This window comes from Polypterus senegalus, chromosome 1, assembly GCF_016835505.1.
Source record: "Polypterus senegalus isolate Bchr_013 chromosome 1, ASM1683550v1, whole genome shotgun sequence".
NCBI lineage: Eukaryota > Metazoa > Chordata > Cladistia > Polypteriformes > Polypteridae > Polypterus > Polypterus senegalus.
The window spans coordinates 80,007,949-80,032,396 of NC_053154.1; the positions used below are offsets into that span (position 1 = coordinate 80,007,949).

The 24,448-nt window shown below is 35.3% G+C and overlaps 1 protein-coding gene across 4 annotated transcripts in view; it reads right to left on the reverse strand.

Annotated features, from left to right (window-relative positions):
- Positions 1-24,448, reverse strand: part of atp8b2 (ATPase phospholipid transporting 8B2) — a 131,210-nt gene that overhangs the window by 104,085 nt on the left and 2,677 nt on the right. For 3 of the 4 annotated variants that reach the window (XM_039751776.1, XM_039751768.1, XM_039751784.1), the window contains exon 2: positions 11,509-11,576. In XM_039751776.1, the coding sequence (XP_039607710.1) occupies positions 11,509-11,539 (31 nt within the window). In that variant the 5' untranslated portion in view covers positions 11,540-11,576. Of the gene's footprint in view, positions 1-1,453; positions 1,967-11,508; positions 11,577-24,448 lie in introns of those variants that run through there. The other variant, XM_039751759.1, reaches the window with a different exon arrangement.

Sequence of the window (24,448 nt, forward strand, 5' to 3'; positions counted from 1 at the left end):
TATGCTATGGCAATCCCTAACAGAAGCAGCCGAAAGAAGAAGAAAAAAAAAGCAACTATAGATTCTTTATGAGACAATAAAACATAGATATAACAAATTGGCTGGTATCCAAATTTAAAAAAAAAAGGATTAAAAGGGACAAATGAATGTAATGCATCAGTTAGTTACTCAGCTTTTGTATCCACTACACTGAAATACTCAGACATAAAAGTAAAGTTAATAAACTAAAACTGCTCTATTTTTCAAACTACTTCAAAAAATTAACATGAAATAAGTTAGATAATATACCACTCTGAAAGATAAATCAAGCAAAATGCTTTAAATAGCATTCCATGAACATACAATTGTAAAACAAAAATGTCAACAAAACACAATACAGAACCTTTTGTATGGAAAAAAATAGCCGGATAGTAGAATAGTAATGCACTAGTCTGTCAAAAGATACCAAGTTCACATGAGTTGATATTTTTTACACAGATAAAAATCCTATAAACCTAGTTAGAAAATTGCCAGGTCTTGAATTACTCTAATTCGTGCAGCTTACTACAGCACTTTAATCCCAGATCAAAATGCAGGTCCATGTTGTAATAATCAGGTATATTATCACATAGATTAAACAAATAAACAGCCACTGCTAGAACTCAGAAGCAAAGTTGCAGGGAAATAAAAAAAACACTGCCAGGAAACAATCTATAATGCAATAACATCCAACTCTATGTTATCCTTATCAATAAACATTGAGCACAGAAAATATATGATAAGAAAGACTGTCATGCTACAGTCACCTATAGAGAATAAAAAAAAATCTGATACATTATTATGATTTTTTTCCAAAGTAAGATCCAACAGAGGTTGTATGCTAATTTATGCACATTTTCTGTCAATAGAAGGATTAAATATAAACTTGCCAGTGGCTATTTGTAATATTTTCTCAGGATAGTGTATTTTTTGTGACTTCATAAATCATAAAGCTCTAAAAAAAAAAAAAAAAATACTACAGTTTTACACATATACCCTACAGTTAGTAAAAGTAAATCGGTTGAAAATATGCAGTATAAAGATTTCTACTTTTTTGAGTTTAAATAAAGTGAAACAGACTAAAATAATTGAAGATGAAAGAGCAAAAGATGTGTTTATGCCATCGTTGATTGGGGACACAGATCAAAATAAAAACAAATGCATGCTTTTTCAGGATGGGCATTGGCACAATGGGAATGTATTATCTGGACAGTTATTGAAAAGTACCATTATTTAAAAATGTCAAATGACAAGTTTGCACTTGCTGTTTGTAATCATGACCAGGATGAGTGATTTTGAAATGGATGGATGGATGGATGGATGGATGGGTAGATGAAACAAATGCAGGAACAGGGGGTGCAAGGCATTATTATGCAAAATGTTTCTCACCAACAGCACCCCATTATAACCCCCATCAAATCCATCAGTCTTATACCTGTCTCCAGGCTGCTGGTAGCAGCGGTGAGACCTTGTAGCTTCTTTCTGCTGAGTGGCACCACTATAGGAAACCATTTTTCTGGTATATCCTTCGGAATGGTCATGGTTAATTAGCTTGCTGATACTAGTGCTGCTGATGCTTTCTCAAACCAACACGAGCCAGGTCTGCGCACTGATGGACCAACTGAGACACTTTGCCGCAACGACGAAAGGTCATTTATGCCACCTATAACCGCGTTGCAATTATGACAAAATGGAGAAGGACGGAGGTGATTCAAATGCGGCAGAAAAGTGGCAATTTTCTAGCTCTGCATTACAACTGCGTCAAAAACAAAATTAGAAGAGCCAAAGCAATGACTTATGCCACTCATCTGAATCTTCCGAGTTGCTTTCCATCATCGTGTAAATCAGATCTCACCGACTTTAAAAGTATGATCGGACATAAAACGCTGTGTGCACTTTTGAAGTTTGAAGCCTGTAGAAAACATGTAATTCACTGACGTACTGCAGATGCTGCTTCGATGGAATTCGAGCCGTCTCCAGCAAAGAACCGTCAGCACCAAGGATGTCTGCATTACATAACCAGGCACACCGCTGATTCGTCATTCTTCCACCATTCACGATCAGCCCCCGGTTGCCATAACAACTGGCTCCAGACGCGCACGTGGCCGGTGCCATTGAATAGCGTGCCAAAATGGCGATCATCGGTTTTCTATCGCTGATTGGAGCGAAGGGTATAGTGGGGAATGAGAGCGGGGGCGATCTACTCGTACACACGCGTACATACTCCTCTTAAAGACACACGGGTCTTTAATTAGAAAAAGCAAAACATTTTACTAAGTGCATTTAATTGTATCGTATTTTTAGCATAACATGGCAATTCTTTTTTTCTCGTTTGTTCAGTTCCTCGTGCACACGTTTCCTCTGATGTTACACATCTCATATTCTTCGCATGCATTCTAATGTCAAACATGACCTTGACATCATCCCGCAATATCACTGCTTTTAAAACAGCCATTAACTATAAATATCTACTATAGTCGTGTAAATCAAACTGAGAATGAACACATAATATTTTCAAATTGACCAGAGGTTTACAAATGATGTCTTAGAGTTAACTGCACATAACTCTAAAACTCTAAACACGGTTTCATAATGCTGGCCAAATAATTCTTTTTATTTTCTTTAAAACAATTGAAAAAAATCCTAGAATGAAAGTGCCTAGTACCCCTTGTTGGCAGCACAGACGGTGGGTTACCCTAGACTGGGGACTGGATCAAGCAGGGTAGGAAAAGAATAGTAAGTGGATAGCACATTTATTTTAAAAGCATTGCATTCTTTAGCATTTGTAAATATGGGGATGTTTTGGAATCAGAATTGGAAGGTTAGCATTAAAACTAATGAAAAATCAAATTTAAAGCAACAGTGAAATCTTTTTAATATCAACTTGAAACAGTACCCATTTGTATTCTTTCTTATTAATTTCACCTTATATTAAGGTGAATCAACAGGTGCATAAACTATACTTTTGTATATGTAAGCTGAACAGATTTGAATAATTTTAAAAATTCAAATATTATTAGTATTGCTGCTTTAGTCCTGAATTTAGAGCTCGACCTGGACACTATCTCTGTGCAGCATATACAATATGTTCTCTGGGTACTCAATTTTCCTTCCACATCCCAAGACACGCCCATTAGGTTAACTGGCAACCCTAAGTTGGTTGTGACAAACTGAGAGTCTAAGAGTGAGTGTGCCCTGGAAAGGATTTTGAACCTGAAAAGGACTGGCTATTTCTTGGTATCCAGTTTAACAGGGGTAAGCTCTGATCCACATAACCTTGAAATGGAAGAACAGGCTTTAAAGTACTGTAAATGAATGGGTATTTATTCCTTCACAAGCTATGGAAAAATTGGGATGGGGTAATGGACTGCTGTCTGGACTTATTCCAGTCATTCACCAATTAGTCCTATGATGGAGTAAGTGTGTTTGTGAAACATAAGGATGGACTGGTTAAACAAATAGTTACACAACTACATTAAAGGTACTGCAGTCACAAAAACACAGCATGGTACATAATCTCATCCTCTTCACTGTTAAATTTCTCCATCAATGGTGATATGCTGAAAAAATGTAATGTAGGCTCTCTTTCCAAAGGTGCTATTATAAGCGTAAAAAATATCATCCAGGATTCTTTGATGACTTTATTCTTTATCATGTCAAGTTTCTAATTAGTAGAGATGGACAGCCTAGTGCTGACTATAGTAAGACACTTTATAAATAATAAATGGATGCTGCTGTGAAAGCAGAATGCAACAGCCCTGCCATTAACCAAATGTCAATCCAAACCCATGCTTAGTTAACTGGAGGCTCAGATGAGAGAAATGTAATTGTTAATACAGGAAAAGAACAACTCATGATTCTTTAAAGAGCAAAGTTTTACAGATGAAGCACACAAAAGAATTTTATTAAAGTAAATTAATGCAGTGGCTCTGCAGTCCTGAACTAGACTATTTGGGTTGGACAAAGAGTCGATGGATGGAGAAAGTATTTCATACTGGAGATGTCATAATTTGCATACACATTATAAATGGTTATTTTCAACCCACCTAAATTCTCTTAATTGTTATGTTTTGTTCGTCTTTCCCATTCCATATTCTAACTGTTCAAGTTATTAGTATTCTTCACCCCATTACATAAAGCTCTACAAATATGTATTCATAAATTTAAGTATAAAAGTATAAAAACTATGCATTTACTTAATCACATATGCAAAATAAATATACACATACAGTAGGTATAAAAGAAAAATAAGTCACTAAATAAAAACTTTGTCTCATGAAAAAAAAAAGTATATTATTTTGATTCATTGAGATATAGCTCTCTCAAGAACAAAGTGGAAAAAATGACACCAGTTAGCAATGTTGCAACCTGAAAACTAAACTGAGGCTCAGGGAAACTTTGACCATTCTGGAAAATAATGGAATCAAATTCTATGCACTGACTTAAAGTTTGAAAACTTATACTTTTTCAAATTCTAGTTCAGCCAAGACAAAAAGAGAATCTCGTTCATTATTCTTTTCATCCCACTTTTTGCATCCCACTGTAGAAAGCAAGGGCCTCACTCAGCAGAATTGGAGGCTAGTCTAACTGCAGGTTTGTAACCATTAAAAAAGTGAGATCTACAAATAAATCTTTCAAAATGGAAAAAAAGCAAAGTATACATATTTCAATAATTCAGCATTGATTCAGCTGCAAATCGGATGGTTTTTAAAATGGCATAACATAACATTTCAATTACATAGACCTCTTTCAAGTAAACCTTGTTATTTTTCTGTTTGTTTATTAGACTATTCATTACTAGAGTCAGTTCAACTACTACTATGAATGAATCAGAATGTGTGGGCAAGTAAAGAAGGTGTCATCCTTGACAGAAAGATGTACGTTTACAGATGAAACCTAGAAATTGATAAAGGGAGAAGAAAAGGAAGTTCAATTTACTTATTATACTATGCTTAATTAGTTTCAGTTTCGGACATAGCACTGCCAAATTCCAAAGTGTTTGCATATTTTAACATTTTAAAGACATTTTAGAAGCATTCTTGTCGTAAAATGCATTCAGAATAGAATTGAATTTTATGTGTTCAAAAATACGCTGTACAGTCCCTCAAAGTTGCATCACAATATTTGACCAGATGTCATTGACTAAAACAATCCCTAAGAAAAGTGTGCAAAGCAAGGCTCCAAAAATAACATGCAGCACTTGCATGCATTTTATTTCCCCTTGGGATTAATAAAGTATCTATCTATCTATCCATTGAAAGAAAAAAAAAACTAATTACCATACTAATCTACAGTATCTATTTCTGGACAGATTAATCGAATTCAAAGTCATAGGGAGCCTATCCCAGAAAAATTAGGTACAGAGCTGAAACCTACCTTGAATGAGGTATGCACACACCCACACCCACTCACACAGGGCCAATTTAGAGTTTCCAATCAGCCTACAAACCCACATAGAGGTGAAATTATAGAAGTGTTTAAAATTATGAAGGGAATAGCAGTGGATTGAGACTGTTATTTTAAAATGAGTTCATTAAGAACATGGGGATACAGTTGGAAACTTGTTAAGGGTAAATTTCACACAAACATTAGGAAGTTTTTCTTTGCACAAAGAACGATATACACTTGGAAAAAGCTACTAAGTAGTGTGGTAGACAGTAAGACTTTAGGGACTTTAAAAACTAGACATGATTTTTTTTGGAAGAAATAAGTGGATAAGACTGGCGAGCTTTTTTGGGCTGAATGGCCTGTTCTCGTCTAAACTGTTCTAATGTTCTAAAGACCCTGAGACCACATGCAAACACCACACAGAAATTGAACAGCCTGAGATTCAAACAAGGTCCCTAGGAGCTGCGAGACAGCAAATCTAATACCAATACCATGATATAAACGTTTCTTTCCAATTCCAAATAAATGACATACACTTTTTGGTGCATACAATATGGAACACAATATGTTTTAAAATGCAGTACATTACAATGAGAACCTTTTAAGTTATGGTAAGATTATCAGAGAGACTTTGTTTTTCTTGAGCAAAATAACCAGATTACATGATGAGAAACATTTGTTTGCTTTCTTGCTACGTATATTACCCTGCAGCAGAGTACCCTGTTGCCAAACTGATGTCCAGTTGTTCTGGTTTTTAAAACAGCATACTTACAGAATCCTTTGCCATTGTCTTCCTGCATTTTCAAAAATTGATCAAAACATGTTTAACAAAAAAACAAAAACTGTACACAAGTGTTTTGTAAGTAAACCAGAAGCCTATCCTTTCAGCAACTATTCTACAGGAAATATAAATTATGCATATTAGTATTTTGTACAACTTCAGCAGGATTAAATAAGTTTATTAACCCAACATAAAATGGTGCCCCAAAACATAGTGAGAATAAGGAGTAAATTAAACTAACATGCAGCAAATATTAAAGATAAACGCAATTGTGATGCATTTGTAGTCAAAGGAGTCCCCAAAAGGGACAAACTGGAGTCATGACAACATTCAGTGGGTTTTGGTTTTCTGTTCTTACACTAGACAGTGGTGCTCAGAACAAGCAGCCCAAGGTCAGGAGAGAAAGAAACACAAAGAGAAGATGCAAATGCAAACTGCCATTAGAATGTCGGAGAAGGTAAAGCGTACTCTAGAGCTACTAACAGGTACACTGGACTAGAGTAATGATGCCCACTGACAGTCAAATAGACAAGGATGATCCAAAATGGGTCTAACCTTGGGTTTTTTTGCATGTGTGAGGGTTTTTTGCATGTGCGTTTTGCATCATATTTTATTTATGCAGACAGTACTCTGCAACACATGACATAACTACATACTTGCTGAAGAATAAGGAATTTAAAATTATTTTGTTCATTCCAGAAAATACATAATCTAACTGGAATCTTACTTTATTCCCTAGATAAACAGAATAATGCAAATGGCCAAGCCCATCACCATCCTGCTTTATATTTGTCTGCCGCTATCATGGCTTTGATGTTCTTCTCAATGATTCAAAAAGTATTTTTTTATGGAATATATGTAGCAGATATGTTAGCAGTGTTTTAGAACATTTCATTGCCTATGATGACCTCCAAGTAAGAAAGAAATCAGACTCCTAAACTAAAACTCTTAACAAAAACAACTTAGAAAAGTCTTTGAAGATCCTAAAGTGTAAATAGCTTCCTTTCTTGTTTGCCTTCATGATATACTGTATCATTAAAAATGGCATTCTGTATTTTAACTGCATATTACTGTATTTTTTTTTTTGTCCAATTCTGACATTTACAAAAAAATCATGATACGACGATATAAGGCTTACATACAATTCAATACATGATTAAAATCTGCTGTAATAAGGGTATTCTTTGCAGAAATCATGCTTCTACATGAAAGCAAAAACCACCAGGGGTATCTGACTGAGCAAATAAGTGCCAAGCATAATAATTTTACAAGTAAAGCTTACATGTGCATAATTTATCACAGCTGCAGAAGTGGGAGTTAACCACATCTTCTAACTGCTTTTTTTTTTTTTGTTCTTCTGAAAAATTCCCTTGGTGGCTAGATGGGAGGATTGGCAAGGTCTCAAGGAAACTGACCTATTCTCTCTAAGTTTTTTTGTTGTTACAGCTTTGATTCTTTTAACAATATTAATAAACAATTAAAAAAATATATCAGCAATGTAGCAAAATAAACTTTTAATTATTTATAGCATTAAACAATCAACTAGACCTCAAATGTTATAGCAGCATTACTTGTTCCACATTTTTGGAACATGAAGAAGTGAATATTCTGGAACATGAAGAAAAGACAATATATTGGCAACTTGATTACTTTTTCACTCATACACAATAGGCACTATTTTTAGCTATATTTTTTTACCTAACATAAATGTACTGAAATTTAGCATGTTTTTGTGTACACACAGTCAAGAGGTAGAAACCACCAAAGGTAGCAACATAGCATTTCAAATAAGTATTTCAGAATCTATACATCCTGCTGCAGAATTTTAAAAAGTCAATGTAAAAATGTATTAGAGTCGCCCATTTACTTTTTACACATAAAGAGATAGCTTTCTTTAGTGGTAGGTTTCTGCACAACCTATATCTGTAGAGATATGTTGCTTAAATCAATGTGCTCTTTGACAATGGGTATTCTTGGTTATTTGGTTAATTGGGAAAGAATGGTAATTTCAAGAATTCTGACAGACAAATGGCATTTGTTTATGCTTAGTAATATGATGGCATGTTAGTGCTGTAAGTACATTTACATGGTTTACATGAAAATGGGTCAAATGATCAGGGAATGATAAATGTCTCACTCAATGACAGTACAATTTTAGCAGCAGAACCTCCAGATTTACCAAAGTGGGCTAAGTATATTGTGTCATATGCTAACAATTCAATGTTAATTTGCAATACTGGGGTGAATTTTTAAAGTAAAAGATTGTTAATTTTATACATTTTCATACTTTGGTAATATTATTACATGTACAGAGTAGAGTGCTAATCAACATGCAACAAGTTGCTCCTGTTGCACCATGACATCTTGAAGAAGGGATCCATATATTGCCATTTTGAAACAATCTTTACAGTGCATAAACAACATATGAGAGTATGTACATATAACATGAACACTGTTTTCTACTGAACTGATTGTTCAACAAAGCCTTCACTCTTCGATGGGGCTTTTATTCATTACCTCTTTGAGGCAGTAAACATGTTTAAAAGGCACTCTGCTAAGTTTATGTATGTTTCCTTCTTTAATGGGCAGATTAGTCCAGAGTTCTGGACTAGTGTTATTTTCAAGAACCACAATCACCCCATAACTGTGACACTGAAGCCACATTCTAACACTGGCCTGCAAATAAATGATAACACAAAGAAACCTCTTAATTTAAGAAAAACATGATCAGAGCCTATATACATTTCATATGAGGAAAGAGTATGTGCCCCTAAAATCAGATTACTCCTTGTAAATTTGAAAATAACAAAATACCACTAAATGATCAAAAGTGCACAGCAGACACTGTGAAGTTAGCTAATATTTTGTTTCCATCTTAATTTAAGACACAGTATTAGGATGGAAATGAAGGTGGCTTCCTGTGCATTTTATACTCCAAAGATGATATCTCCTTGCTCAAATATATTGTGCCTAAACACAATGCGACCATTATAATAATATATCCTTGAGTGTTTTGCCCTTTACAGCCTGACTTTATGTGGAATGACCAGGCAATTAGCAAAGGAAGCAAGATAAACGAATCTAGGCTTGTGTGCTCACCTGAAAAATAACTATTTTTTTCTAGTGAGACCCAATCTGCATTTTTTCAAATCTGAGTGTACCTTTACCCAAAAACAAGTTTATTGATTGCCAAATATTCTGTCTGTAACCAGTGAGCATCTGGCCCATCAAAAGTTAGTATTTCTTGCTGTCTGCTACCATGCAAGAAGTCAGTACAATTTCTGCTGATCCCAATATCTAATACTAAGTATTTAATAAATAAAGCCGAGTGACATGGGATGTTTGCAAACTAACAAGTCACTGAGAAATGATACTTTGTACCTCTTGCTAAACTACAGAAAAACCAAGTGTGTTCACATTACTTCTAATAATGTGTTTATTCATTCTGATAGCAGTAATCTTATATCTAAATCTCAATAAATGTAGCCCCCATCTGACTTTCTTAGTGGACTCAAAGAAATGGTATATTTTGTTACTTTTCTTCTCTTTCCAAAAACTTTTTTGAAACAATTGTTAAACGTAATACACTAAACTACTGTGAAATTTCAGCTAAACAGTTTTATATACACTTTTATAAATGGAATTTCATTTTGGTTTTTGAATACATTCAATTCTTTGTTTTATAATAATATAATGAATGCGGGCATAAGAAAGTAAGACATGTAGGGTATCATAGTTCTGAGAGATGATAAAAACTACATTTATAACCCATGGCAAACAATGACTGCTTCCTACTGCAGTTAAATTAGATTAATGCATGTAGAGCTACTACTAGCAGATGTTTCACTGCAGATCATAGAGCTTTTCATGAAAGGTTATTTAAATATGTAGTTTCACATTAAAGGCACATCTTAAAGTTTACATCCATGTGCACATATTTTAAAACTGTATATGAATATATCTCTTCCCACTGTATCATATGAGCAGCCATTTTTTGTAACAGAAAAGGCAAGGTATACTTAGCCAAGCAAATATGTGTTTAAGATGTGATCCAACATGAAAAATGTATTTTTTAAATATGTAACGACTGATTTTAAACTGTCCACATGGCACTTATAAATATGAGTGTCCATAAATCATCAATCTGATCTTAACTTGGTAAACTGGCTTGTATAAAAGGGGAAAAAAAAGATTACAATTGGCCCAAGAAATCCTGGACTGTTGCAAAAAAAAATAAATAAATAAAAATAAAAAAAATCCAAAAAGTACAATTCAACACTATTGCACAATCCTTTTACCTAAACTATGCGCCATCAGGTTTAAATCAAGAGCCAAACCATTGCAAGGCACAAGTTCATCACAGCACCCAGTGATACATACATACCTACATAAATACATACAGTACATACACAGCAAAATTAAAATAATCTATTAAAGTAAGACTTATGTCTCTTCATCTTTGTAATGTGAGAGAAAACTTTCATGCAAACATGGAGAGAATATGCAAACACACCGATGGCTGAACCACTAACCACTGTGTCATCCATTCTACAGTACTTGTGCCACACAGGTCACAATAGTCTAATATCAACTCTTTACCACCCAACTAGTTTTTTTTTTCTCTCAACTAATAATTGCTGAAGTGCACAGCCTTTGACAAATGACTCAAATCGTGATGCATTCACTGAACTGCCTGAAGAGGCAAAGCAAACTGCATTTGGAAATACACTTCAGCCATTAACATGATGTGAATAGCCAGTATAAATGAAATTTGAAGGTAACTAAGATATTTAGTAAGAAGCCCAGATTTTCATCCACCAACCAACTATTCAGTTACATGGTTTAGTTTGCAAATTATTCAAAATTTAATTTGTCATGCCAAGCTAATTGCAGCTGAATCAAAGGATTACTTCACAAAGAAGGCTTTGTTGCATATTTAAGAAAAAAAATCACTTTGCTGTTAGGGAATGTCCTAAAATATATTTGTGTGAGGCAAGAACAGAATGCTAGTACTATGGTCAGTTTCAATCTGAGTAAAAACATTTTACACTTTTCCTACATATTAGTCTTGCTAAATTATTGTATTAAAGCCCATTGCTCTGTGTCCTGCTGTTAATATACAGATTATCCAGAGGCCTAAAGGACACATCCATAGAGCTCTGGTTGAGTTTCACTTCTTACATTTTCTAAATTTTCTCAACTCTTAAATTTACTAGTTCAAAGTAAAAGTTTTAGGAGTGATGATTTGGAACCAGTATAGGTGGAAACCATTTCATTCTCATTTCAATGGACAGTTTAACATTATTTTCAAATTGACATACCTGGAGGACTTTTCTCTGTACACAGCTCCATCCCAGTGGTTGTGCTTCCCTGAGTCCCATGAGATAGCCTATGAGAGACAAAAACAAGTCAGATCTTCCAGATCTTCTTGAAATAACTTCTCACTTCAAAGGAGAGTCCCAAGTGTATTTCTCTTTGAATTTCCAGTGTAAAAACATCAGTCTATGTGTAAATTGCACACCTATTTGATCTAGTTTTGAGAAAGTTCCTTCTTGTTATTTCTCAGACAGAACACTTGCCAAGGAAAGCTTTAAAACTTAAGAACAAAATAAAGAAAAACAATTTATCATTTCTCCTTAAAGGTCCAACTGAGAATTTACACTTTTCTTCCCACCTAGATCACAAAATACAGAATGAAGTATTCATTCATAAAGCATACTGACAGTCTTCCCCTGGTGGCAAAGAGAATGAACTGTAATACACAAAGTTCTTGATTTATTATATGCCACTGGCACTACCTAGAATTATGAACAATAGCTGTATACTGGAATAGCAACATGGCACAGTGACTAGCATCACTGCCTCACAGATCCAAGAGGTCACAGGTTAATCCTTGACTTGTCTCTGTCAATATGGAGCTTGCTTGTCACACCCATATCAACAACTTTGTTTTGTGGCTATAGCAGCTTCTCTTTCACATCCCTAATACATGAAGATTTGGTTAAATGGAGACTGAATTGCCTATAGGGTGAATAAGAGAAGGTGTGATGATCTTTACCATGTACCTGAATTGCTGGCCCCCAGCCCACTGTGGCCACCAAATTTTTTATAGTGGGTTCAATACATGAATGGTTCTATAAAACCATAACTGTATAGGTGCCTTGGAATTTTGTTCACAGCAGAAATGTAGTATCCCACAATATTTCTCTTACTTACTTAATCAAATTCAGGAGTGACATGAAGCCTGAGCCTTTCCTTGCAGGAATGAAAGTAAGGCAGAAGACTGCTGTGGATATGGAGGCAATCTTTCACAGGGACAATTCATGTCATACCTATACAAGCCAAGTGTGGAATCAGAAGTTAACACTAACCTAAACATCTTTGGGGATATGGAAATACCCATATGGATTCAAAGAAAAATGTGCAAATTCCTGATGATGAACAAAAGCTGGGCAACAGATTTCAATGAGGCAGCACTGCTTTACTACCATGTCAGCCATATTCAAAATGTGCTAAATAAAATGTTACTTTTCTCAGGCCTTTTTAAAAGATTGTATTTTACACCTCAAATATTTAATCTTTGCTTCCAACACACCACAATCCCAAGTCTCTGAAACTGCCTACACCTAGATCCTGACAACACAATTTTCACCTAAAACTAAAAACCTAGAAAGGAGAAGAATGCCAAGCATTTTATGGAAAATGAGATGCTGCAGCAGGCCAAAACTGTGTAACAAACCCCTTTGTGACCAGTTTTCTTAGTTTCCACAATTCTCAACTTAATGGAAGGAACTGCTTAAAAAATCTCACTTGAGAGATGCAGAACAACTTTATAAACTAGGTATACTAAAGAAATAAAACTGTTCGTTCTTCAACACATGACCATCTCTGATGTAAAGTAAGCTGCAGGCAGAATTATTTTGAGGGAATGTACCAGAGAGATAGAATTGGAGGGCCACTGAATGAAGCAAATTACTGACAAGATGAAGAACACTACTGCAAAGCTAAAATTGGCATTCAGATTTACATTACAATATGACAAAATTATGCATCTCTTCAATTGTCCCCTTGCAATTTTAGCATGCTTGGTATTTCAGGGTGCTACACAGCCCAATTCTAATAGAATGATAATTCCATGTTTATCTGCTGGGCTGGCCTGTGGATAGGAGAATCTTTTTTGTAATATTACATGGACAAATTACCTTCTCAATGTATAGATTATCTACAAGAATATGACAGCCTTGACAGTACAATGCACAAAAGGGACCATTCAGCCAGGTCACCTACAAAAGGAAAGCACCAGGGTTGAGTTACTTGGCTGAATTTGCATAGTACATAATACATTTGTGGTTCTGTTTAAGATCATTAGAAGGTGTGTTTGAGAGCTGACTAAAATGTATACAATTTTATACATAGCATAAAGTCATGAAACATGATCAAACCCAGGTGTATAATGTGTACAATGTACAATTTCAATGTGTTATGGGTACAAGTCCCACATGAAATTCATTGCTGTGTGATGAAGGTCTATAGTCTTATAATATTTTCATGAAAACAGGTGTCAGTCTGGTGTAATGCTTTCAATAAAGGTAGGACAGACATTATGCTGTAGGCACAATCTGGGTTCGCAAGAGCTTCCATGTGAGAAGACAACATGTTTAATGTGGACTCAGGGCTGGTATCACCATTAAGGCACAGATCATAAGGGTGGAGAAAAACCCAGCCACAAAGGTTAGCTACCGAATAGATGGTTGCCGCACTAATAAATTTAGCCTAGGGTGCAAAATAATCTAGCATTGGTACTGTGTGGACTGCATGAACAGGGACACCAGATATACTAAAACTAGAACTATTAATATTGAAGAGAAGCTTGAAACCTCAAATGTTGAAGGAAAATGTGTACTTGTTGTGTAATAAAACAATTAACAGATTACATTAATTCTCTCAGATGGAACATTGTTTGCAAAACCTGAAGCACTAGGCTCAAGATTTGTCATTCTTGTTTACCTTGAATTCAAATTAGGTCAATAAATGTGAACATTTTAAGGGAGAGTATCCGCTTAATCATATGTGTATATGCTAACAGCAAGGCACATTGATTGAAGGAGGGGAAGAAATAAGCAATTCCTTAATAAAGAAAAAAAAATGTATGGAATGGACCATACAGTATTTCCATACAAATTATACTTTAGTGATTCTTCAGGAAAGCACTCGATGGAAGATTTAACAATATAATACAATCAATTGTACCATATAATAATATACAAGCAAGTACACAGACATATTTATATTGTGCACAAGTAAAATGAACAGGAAGTTGAATGAACAACATATTGTACTATTTAATTTGAAACTGGACACATTAGATCAAATGAAGTAAAAAAAGCTGCACTGATAGACATCTTAGTACAGGGGTGGCTTAATGCCTCTGTCAAGGTCAATCTTTACAGATCTAATTGTGTGAGCATTCATTACTTTCTCTTCTTCACCCAACATATGCTCTGGTAGGGAAAACATGCTATCAGCTATCATCACTTACAAATTTCTTTGAGTATGTGATTGTGTACATACATACATGTATAGTTAAAAATGCATTTTGACCTAATTGCCAAACCTTCCATTAACATGCAAGTAAAAAGAATAAAAATCTTTTCTAATAAAATTTTTAATTTAGCAGGCAACTTAAAAGCATGGACCTTTAAATGTGGCAGCACCCAATTCTTATTTATGTTTTCCCTCTAGACAAAAATGGTATAAACACTTTAGGACTCTTAATAAAGATAACTGTGGTTCTTAAACAGTGTTGCAATATATTTTTTAATTAGATACCATTTGAAAAGGTGGAGGGAAGGAAGTGGTAAATTGGAGTGTATGAAATACGTCAGTTTGCTGAATTTAGTTACCACAAGTTACAGAGAACTGAAATTGGCAGAGAAAAAAAATACTTTGGAACCTGTATTAAAAGCAGTTGCAAAGTTGGAAAAAAAAGTCAAAGGTAAGGTTTACATATCAGTTATCTAACACAGACTTTCATCATGAGCAGTTTTCACAAGCCTCAGAATAGTTTAAGCCTGGGGTTCTTAAACTCTGCAGCTGCAGGTTTTTGTTCCAACCAGCTTCTGTTTTTAATTGGACTCCTGGGCTAATTAAGTGAATTGTTATTTCCCAGATTCTGTGTTTTGGGAACAATATGGAAAGTAGAAAACTAAGTTAGGTAACAAAATGTTAAAATGTACTAAACAATTATATGGGAATGATGATTTTTTTTTCTTTATAATAATATTTTCATCTTGATTTTCAACCTACTTTTCCAATGTTCTAATTGTTTATTTAGCCCTTTATTTATTAATTAGTGGGTCTGACACTAAAGTAGTTACAGTCTTTCATGATTCAGTGTTGTTTGCCTGGGTGAGTGCTCTGTTCATTTTTAATTGTCATTATTAAGATACAATGAAGGTAGCAAACAGAGAAAGGGCAAAATATAGTTAAATCAACAAAAGAGAGTTAAGCATTTAAATCTATAGCAAAAATAGAAATATTTCTAAATGTCTCATAAATGTAGAACAATGCTGTTATGCTCTTCTGAATTTAGAATAAGAGAAGAGAAAAAACAGCTAATTAAAGGAGATCAGTGTAATTAGGTATTGTCACAGATTATGCATTTGGTTGAAACAAAAACCTGAAGCCACAGTAGGCCCCCAGGACCGAGTTTGAGATCCCCTGGTTTAATCACTTGTCAAATGTCTTTAAAGCTACTTTATAACAGCACACTTGAGAACAAGTCACTACGTCATGTGTATGACATTTTATGAGATTTCTGTTTGCATATGTACATAGAAATATTATCTGGTTAATTTAGTTATTGAAATGTAATATTTAATGAACAAGTCCAATAAATTAAAGCTTCAAATGTTACAAACTATCAATGATTGTTCTTCAGATTTTTCTGTACTTTAAGGTTGCCTGTGTGAAATTAAATCTCTCAATTAAAGATGATGGGTGGCACAGTAGTGCTGCTGCCTCAAAGTAAGGAGACTGGGGTTTTCATCCCAGCTCCTCCCCACATGCTTTGGTTTCCTCCCACTGTCCAAAAACATGCAGGTTACATGAATTGGGAACACTAAATTGACACTAGTGTGTGTTTGATGCATGGATGTGTTTACCATGTGATGGACTGGCGCCCTGTCCGAGGAATTAGGTAATCACCTAGGGCACAGATCATGGGGTGGGAGGGGGGACCCAGCCACATGGGTTACTGAACAGTGAGTGGGCACATTAATTAGCTTCACCTAGGGTGCAAAATAATCTAGCTTCGGTACTGACTCCCACTAACACATTACAATATCAATAAGAGTACAGTGGTCTGCCTCTTCATCATTTGAAATTGCTCTTAAATTTTATTTACCGTTACTGCAACTAGTGCCGTCTTGCTTGCAAGTTAAAATGTTTGCATCTCACAGCTAATTGGTGACATTGGTACCCAAACCAAATATTTCTTTCATACTATAATTAGAGAAAGCTTTAATTAGAATTAATTTTTTCCATCGTTAAAGAGAAGAGCAATTTTCTCATTTTATTTAGTTAAACCAAGTGAAATTTAAGCCCTTAGGGATGACGCAATGTCAGTTTGAAAATATATATATATTTTTTTTTTTAAATGAGGGTGAAGAGCACCTGAAAACGGTATAGATTAAACTTCATATATCTGTTGGAGTGGACATTATTTATTTTTTGTATACTATTTATGCATTATTACTCCTACCTAATTTTAATTTTCTTTGCATGCAACTACTTTTTTAATATCTTGTTAAGCACTTTAAGCTAGATTTTTTTGCGTGAAAATGTGGTATAGAAATAAATATTGTTATGTACAATAGCATCAGTTATCAAAAAATATGGTTGAAAAATATTACTTTAGGGACCTTTGTAAAACAGTATTATACCGATATTTAAACACCAAGAGGAACAGTAGTGACTATTTTTGGATGAAAGATCTTGCTTAAACAATGTTAAAAAATATTTTTGCAGCAACAAAGACTGAGAAAAAAACGATAATTTTCAACAAAGAAAAATGTTCTTAATCATGCTGTCTATAAGTTACATTTACTTTGTAAGGATTTGCACTTTTCAGACATGCTGCTTAGTCCTTTAGACAAACGAGATCTGCAGCATTGCTTGGGAACCATTTACTGCCATAGCTCGATCAGATGTGCACATTCACATTGTATGTTGTTATATTAAGTTAACAACATTATCACACCACTGAAAATGTTCTCCACAGGCTACCATACACAATAAATGCATTCCTGTCATTAATACAGATGTATTTAATTTTCGCTGGACTGGTAAATGTAAGCCTGACAGAAAGCTTTAGGGACTGTTCCCAGTTTCTTAATTTATCAGAGTAGGTGGAAGACACAGGAATGTTTTGTACAACTTTGGGATTGGTGGTTGATTAATAAAGCCGGTAAATGGATTGTGACAAGCAGTTGGGGTAAAATATCATCTAATAAAAGGAGCCAAACAGATAATTTCCAACATGAAAGACTAACTTTTTAAAGCAAAAGTATAAATGCAAAACAGCTGTCACTTCGTAACAAAACCCCTAATTCAATGAAATCAAACATAAGTAACTAAGACAGGTCTGCTTTAGAAGACACGTTGTTAATCCTTGAGTTTATGTAATACATTGGCAATAAAAAATTAGAAAAAAAATTCAGTATCAACCCTTAGTGTAGTCTGACAGGTCACAGAATTACTCAGAGACCAAGGGGCCCTGAAGATTATATTCTTGAATGTGGTTTGATAGCCAGCGAGTATTTTAGGAAAGCATCTGCACATTTTAGACTAAAGTGAAACTCATGCTACTCATGTGTTACATTCAAACCTGTTATGTGTATGTCAATGCAGGGAGACTGCTATAATTATTTTAAATTTTATCAACTCAAGGCAAATAGTTTGTTCACCTGCTAAAGCACCACTTTCTAGTCTGCATTTTAGGGTTTATTTTATCAGAAACTAGCATTTTTTCACAAGTAGCATACTGTAGACTTTAAAGGTAGCTGAACAAAAATCACTCATGAAGGGAATTTAAAAAGACTTCTATGCTGATTTTCAAAATTCCTGTCACTGAACTGAACAGGCAACAATTTTCCACAGCCAGACTCCAGTCCGGATTCAGACCTAAATACAGTTTAATCTGGACTGTGAACAAAACAAAAATTCAGTTATTTTGGCGATTTGTTCTCAGCACACAGAAAAAAAAAAAAAACTAGTGCCGGGTAAGCTAACTGTATTCAAAGCACTTGTTACTGGTGCCCTTGTATCTAGATGAAGCACAGAAGCAACACTCCATGTGTGAATTTGGGGACTACTGTGAAAGACCACAGCCTGCCACTTTGGACAGTGTGAGCAAGCACCACCTTAAGCACCCAGCTTCACCATTCCACCAAGAATATTCTTGCCAAACTGATCACGGTTAAAACTTGTTGGAAAAAAGTGAAAATGGCATAGTCAAAATGTTCAGCAAAAAGAAAGGGAAAGTTGACAATGAAAACCGTGCTATTAAGGATGAGTGGAACAAATGTGCTTAAATTGTCATGAAGCAGTCTGAATAGTCATCATGGCTGCACAAGAAGAGAAGACATTTATGAAGCAATAATGGCAGTTCTGGCAGAGAAACTGACCTGAAACATGTGGTGTCAATAACTACTGATGGAGTACCATCCATGACAAGAAAAGAGAAGGGAATGGTGAAATGATTTTAAAGATCATCACTCAGATCTAATCCTATAACTGCATAATCCACCAGACAGTTGTGTGTACCATTCTATGAGAAATGTACTCAGAGGTTATGACAACAGTGATGAAACTGTCAGTAATTTCAAAGCATTGTTTATTGCACACATTCCGGACAGAATGGAAAAAATACATATAAGAGCTAAATTAAGTAATTAGTATATTCACTGTAAACCAATTGAGATACACTGGTATACTAAATAAACTGAATATTGTTTCAGTTTGGCCTGAATATTACTAATTTTGCATTGTCCATTGCCCATTGTCCATTGCTGAAGTTCAGGTATTCATTAACAGTTTCATTAAGGTTTTCAATAACTGATGTGCAGTATACAATGAATAAGAAAGGTAATGAAATAACAGACTACTTTACTGTACAGTATCTCAAAGCTCAGTTAAGCCACAATTGACAAATGTAAACCAGGGATAAAACTGTTGAATAAACTCTTCCAGACTATGTTTAGCTATGAAAAATAATACAACTTTCATCCTGGGACTGAACTAATAGTTACAAAAGTTTATTTATTTATTTTCTTTTTGACTATAACCATTAACAGTATTTTCCACTCACACAGAGTCAGATTCCAAGCTTTGTGGATTCTGCAATTTCCAAGTATCAACTGCAGGGGTTTCCAAATTTGGTTTCCTATGACTGCTGGGTATGTACTTTTTTTAGAGACTGATTCCTGCCAATAACTATTAGATGTAGGAAACATACTACTGCAGATTTCATCATGTCAGTCAAATCCTTATATTTTCAAAGTTTTGATGAAACATTTTACCTTTGACAAATGAACTGCATCCCTCAGACAAACTGACATCTTTGCTAACATGTGCCTTTTGTTAATTGTTTATAGTACAGATGAAAACGGACAATTGAGGAAGTAAATACTTGAAAGAATGTGAAAACTTGTGAAATGAATCAAGAGGCTGAACAGGCCACTGCCTATGAAAGTCCAAAAGACTTCCTGCAAAAGTAAATCATCTATGAGGTGAACTTCTTATACCAAGGAAAAAGTACAGAAACAAACTATTGTATTAAACATGGATGACATTTAAAGTTGTCATGTCTGTCTCACACTACAGCCTAAACTTGGAATGTTGGCCTTTGATCAGAAGAAAAGGTGATTATTTTAACTTACATTACAAGATATCTACTCTCTGTCAATATATATATATATATATTATATATTATATATTATAATCCTAAGCCTAAAAGTGCAACGATTTTGTGCAACGATATTATGTGATGTTTTTATGTCACATGTTTTGTCACGCTTTAAATCAGGCTTATTTTAAAAGCCACATACAGTATATATGTTTGGTATCATTTTTTTCAGGATTTATCAAACTTTAATATGTCTGTTTGTGGAGAGAGTGTCGACCTTGTCGAGAGGTTTACTTACCTTAGCAGTGACATTCATGTTTCTGGTGACTATTCCTATGACGTCAGTAGATGGACTGGGACAGCATGGGGGGGGGCGGTCATGAGGTCGCTGGAAAGGGTTGTGTGGCGCTCCTGATATCTATGCAAAAAGACGAAGGTCCAGGTCTTTAGAGTCCTTGTTCTTCCTGTCTTACTATATGGTTGCGAGACATGGATGCTATCCAGTGACCCGAGACAAAGACTGGACTCCTTTGGTACTGTGTCTCTCTGGAAAATACTTGGGTACTGTTGGTTTGACTTTGTGTCGAATGAGCAGTTGCTCATGGAGTCCTGAATGAGGCACATTACCTACGTTGTGAGGGAGCGTCAGTTACGACACTACAGCCATGTGGCGCGTTTCCCCAAGGGTGATCCAGCTCATACGATCCTCATTGTTGGGGAGCCGAGTGGCTGGACCAGGCCAAGGAGTCACCCACGTAACACTTGGCTGTGGCAGATAGAGGGTCATTTCTGGAGGGTGGGACTGAACCGTGTGTCTGCATGGGTGGTTGCCAACCGGGATCCCAAGTTTTTCGTTGTGTAGTGGGTGCAGCAATGCACTGTACCAGTGCATGCTCTCCAACTTGACTTGAATATGATGTTGTGAGATTTTCAGATTCTTATTCCGTTTTTAAAATTATAAACTAAAAAAATATCAAGAACTCACATCCCGCGAGAAAAGACTTTGTGGCAAGACATTTAACTACACCTGGGGCCAAAATAAAAGACAAAGAGTAGATGACAAAGACAGCTGCTCTACAGGCTTTTAAATGTTCAAAGTGCCGCATGAGATGCAGATCATGTGGTACAGCAGCAGCAACAAGTCAGCAGCTGATTGAGCAAAGAGGAGGTTAAAAAAAAAAATTTATTTGTTTCCCATTGTATCACTGTTTAAAAGGGGTTTTCGGAGAAGCAACTGCATCTCCTTGGGGTGTGTTCAGCCCCTCTCTTCACAACACGGGTGGCAGAGATGCGAAGTGGCTGGTGCGTAGCGTAAAAAACAGGGGTTGGCGAGCGATGCGAGCTGGGGTTAAGCCCCTTAGTATTAATATATTACTGTACCAAAGTATTTTATAAGGAAATCAGTTACAAACTGCTTAACATGAAGGTTTCAGTCCCTTGAGTTTTACTAAAAGAGGTTTCAATATAAACTACCATGGTTACATGATCGTCAGTTTATCCAACTGTAGCTCTTCTTTCTAGTCACCACTAATTAATTATACAGACCGTTCTCAGTCCTGCACAACACCTTATTTTATGGCTCCAAAGTGAACTACACTAATATAGTATGTATTATATACCCTAACTCTTGCATTATTGATTCATCTCACAAGTCAAGGACACATTAAATCATTTAAAAGCTATTTTCCCATGAAATCTGAAAAGAAGCTTTTTGTTTACAAATTTAAACAAGGTCACAACAACTTTCAGCCTTTGCAAAACTGTCCATGAAATAAGGAGCAAAGTAAGACATCTAGATTTATTTATTTTGACTTCCCATGCATCCTGCTGTATTCACAACTTATATGTATGATCAAATCAAAATCGTAAGACAACTCCATATCCAAAGGGTTTTTTTTTCCCCCACATGTGTTTAAAACAACCTGAAATGTTAAATTAGACCTAACAATGGTTTTCTCAAAATCATTTAATCATGAGGAGTACACATATGTTTAATGAAAAAACATACAACATTTACAAATCTGTCTTACATTTCATCCTTATTTTTCAGTGCTGCAGAGAAAGTCTCTAGTACCCTGCAACCATAATATAAGTAAGTAGATAAGAAAATGGATAGATGAAGTCTACCAATCCATCTAATTAAGGACTACACCCTTTAGCAAGCCAGACCCGTCATAAAGCACAATACGTTTTCAATCCTCAGAAATGAACAGTCACTCATACCTAAGCAACATAAAGTCTAAAGTGAGGTGACAAGAAAACAAATCCAAACAGTAGTGTAAAAATAACCGGAACCAAAACCCAAAGGTATACCAAACTTCTTACCACTGATGCTAATATTTTATATAATTGTATTGCCTGAATCATTCAAGATGACTTTTAGATTGCTGCTTGTTCAATGAAATGTCATTGGTTGATTGACTGATAAATTCTAATAAAATTCTCATCTCTCACAGGATTAACTGCTAAATTCAAATTTAACATCCATTTTACATAAAACTCATTAAAGCCAGTTCAACGTCAATCGATGCAGTATCAAACACACAACAGTCTTTGAAATACCATTCTTACTATTTTTCTTTAAAGGTACATTTCAAATTTCCTACAATGGATTCCATCCTTAATGGTTTCTATTCTATACCAGCTGTTGCTGGTTAAGCAGGTTAGATCTTTGTCAGTTGGATATTAATCCTGGATTTTACAATTCTCAATGTGGCAAATCACAATTTACATAGTATAGGACTTCAGTCGCTTAGTGAAAAGGACAAAATGTTCAGTGGCAGGGACAGTCTAAATGCCATCCTGAAAGGTTCAGGCACACCCTGGGAGAATTCCACAGTGTATGTTAACCAGCAATTACTCAGCTCAACAATGAGAAGGAAACCATTTGAAAGAATCTGCTACAGCCTTGACTGAAAAAAACAATGTTTACAGTTGCAGGCTGAGACAGGTTTAGGTGTTCCAGCTTGTAATTTAACCCCGACAGCTCAATGTACAGGTGCAGACTGTCAAATAAGCAAAAACATTCAGGATACCAGTTGTTTGAAGAGGAAATCACCAAGAGAAAAAAGCAATTTTGACGCCTCCACCCCAAACAAAATTCCCTTAGAACATTCCCAGACAAAACCACCACCTCAGCCATAAAGCCTAATCCATCATAATCTTTGGCACAAAGGAAAAATTCCTCAGGTTTTGACTGAGCATCTTGAAAAACTAACTTGCAATTCACAATTTAAACACATTGCCTGAAATGGCACTGCAGCCAGATGGATTTATAGACTATATTTTATTTTCAGTGCTCCAAATGCTTGCTATATTGCACAGCTATAGTACATTCAAAGCCGATAACTTAATATCTTATTTAACAAGTTAATTTATACAGAGGTACATTTTAAATGTATTCATCTAATTTTGTGGGCAAAGTTTATCCAGTCATGGAAAGTCAGAGCCCAACAGCATAATAATGCAGGATTCCAGAATGCTGCAATGAAAACACATTAATCCAATCAAAATTTCCAAATAAACTAAAAAGAATATCTTTGAACTTTGGTAGGAATCCCCAAGTGAACATGGAAAGAACATTATATCAGCAAGCAAGATGAGGTCCTTTATATGAAACAAACCAGAGTATACAGTAAGAGCTGTATGATTGTAATATTAGCCATAAAGCCAAATGGCTTCTCTGTTTTAGAGGACCACCAAAACAAAACTACTTTTTTGAGAAAAACAAGATATTTATGCAGTGTAGTTTCTGATTTATGGCATCAAGTTGTTTATTTATTAATTTTATGAACCCAGCGCAATACTGGGTCCCAGGGGATCAGAGACTGCCATAATAAGACTTACACATGTCTTAGGCTGCCATCATGGTGCAAAGCAAGAACCAGCTCTATCAAGGACACTATTCCATTTCACGTTCTATACACACACACCCGTGAAGCCAATTTATAACTGTCAATAAAACTAACTCGCATCTTTGGACTGTAGAAAAAAATACCATACAGACATGGGGAGATTCAGCAAATGGTACACAGATAGTGACCAGGTAAGCCATTCAAAATCAGAAGCCATGGGCTGTAAGGCAGAAGAACTAACTACTGTGATACCCAAGTCTGTACAACCACTCATCAGTTACAAAATATGTTGTCCAGAAAGAGTTGAGAGACAGAAATTAATTGCTTCCAGCCTTAAATGGTGCTGCCTCATTGGCACGTAAACATTCATGACTCCATCCATTTTCAAACTCACTTAAATGTGTTTAAATAATCATATTGTACAGTATATCTGCTTCTGTTTTACAAAACCATGAAAAATGCTATGTATCATATTTTGAAAGATTAAAAAGAACTGCAGTA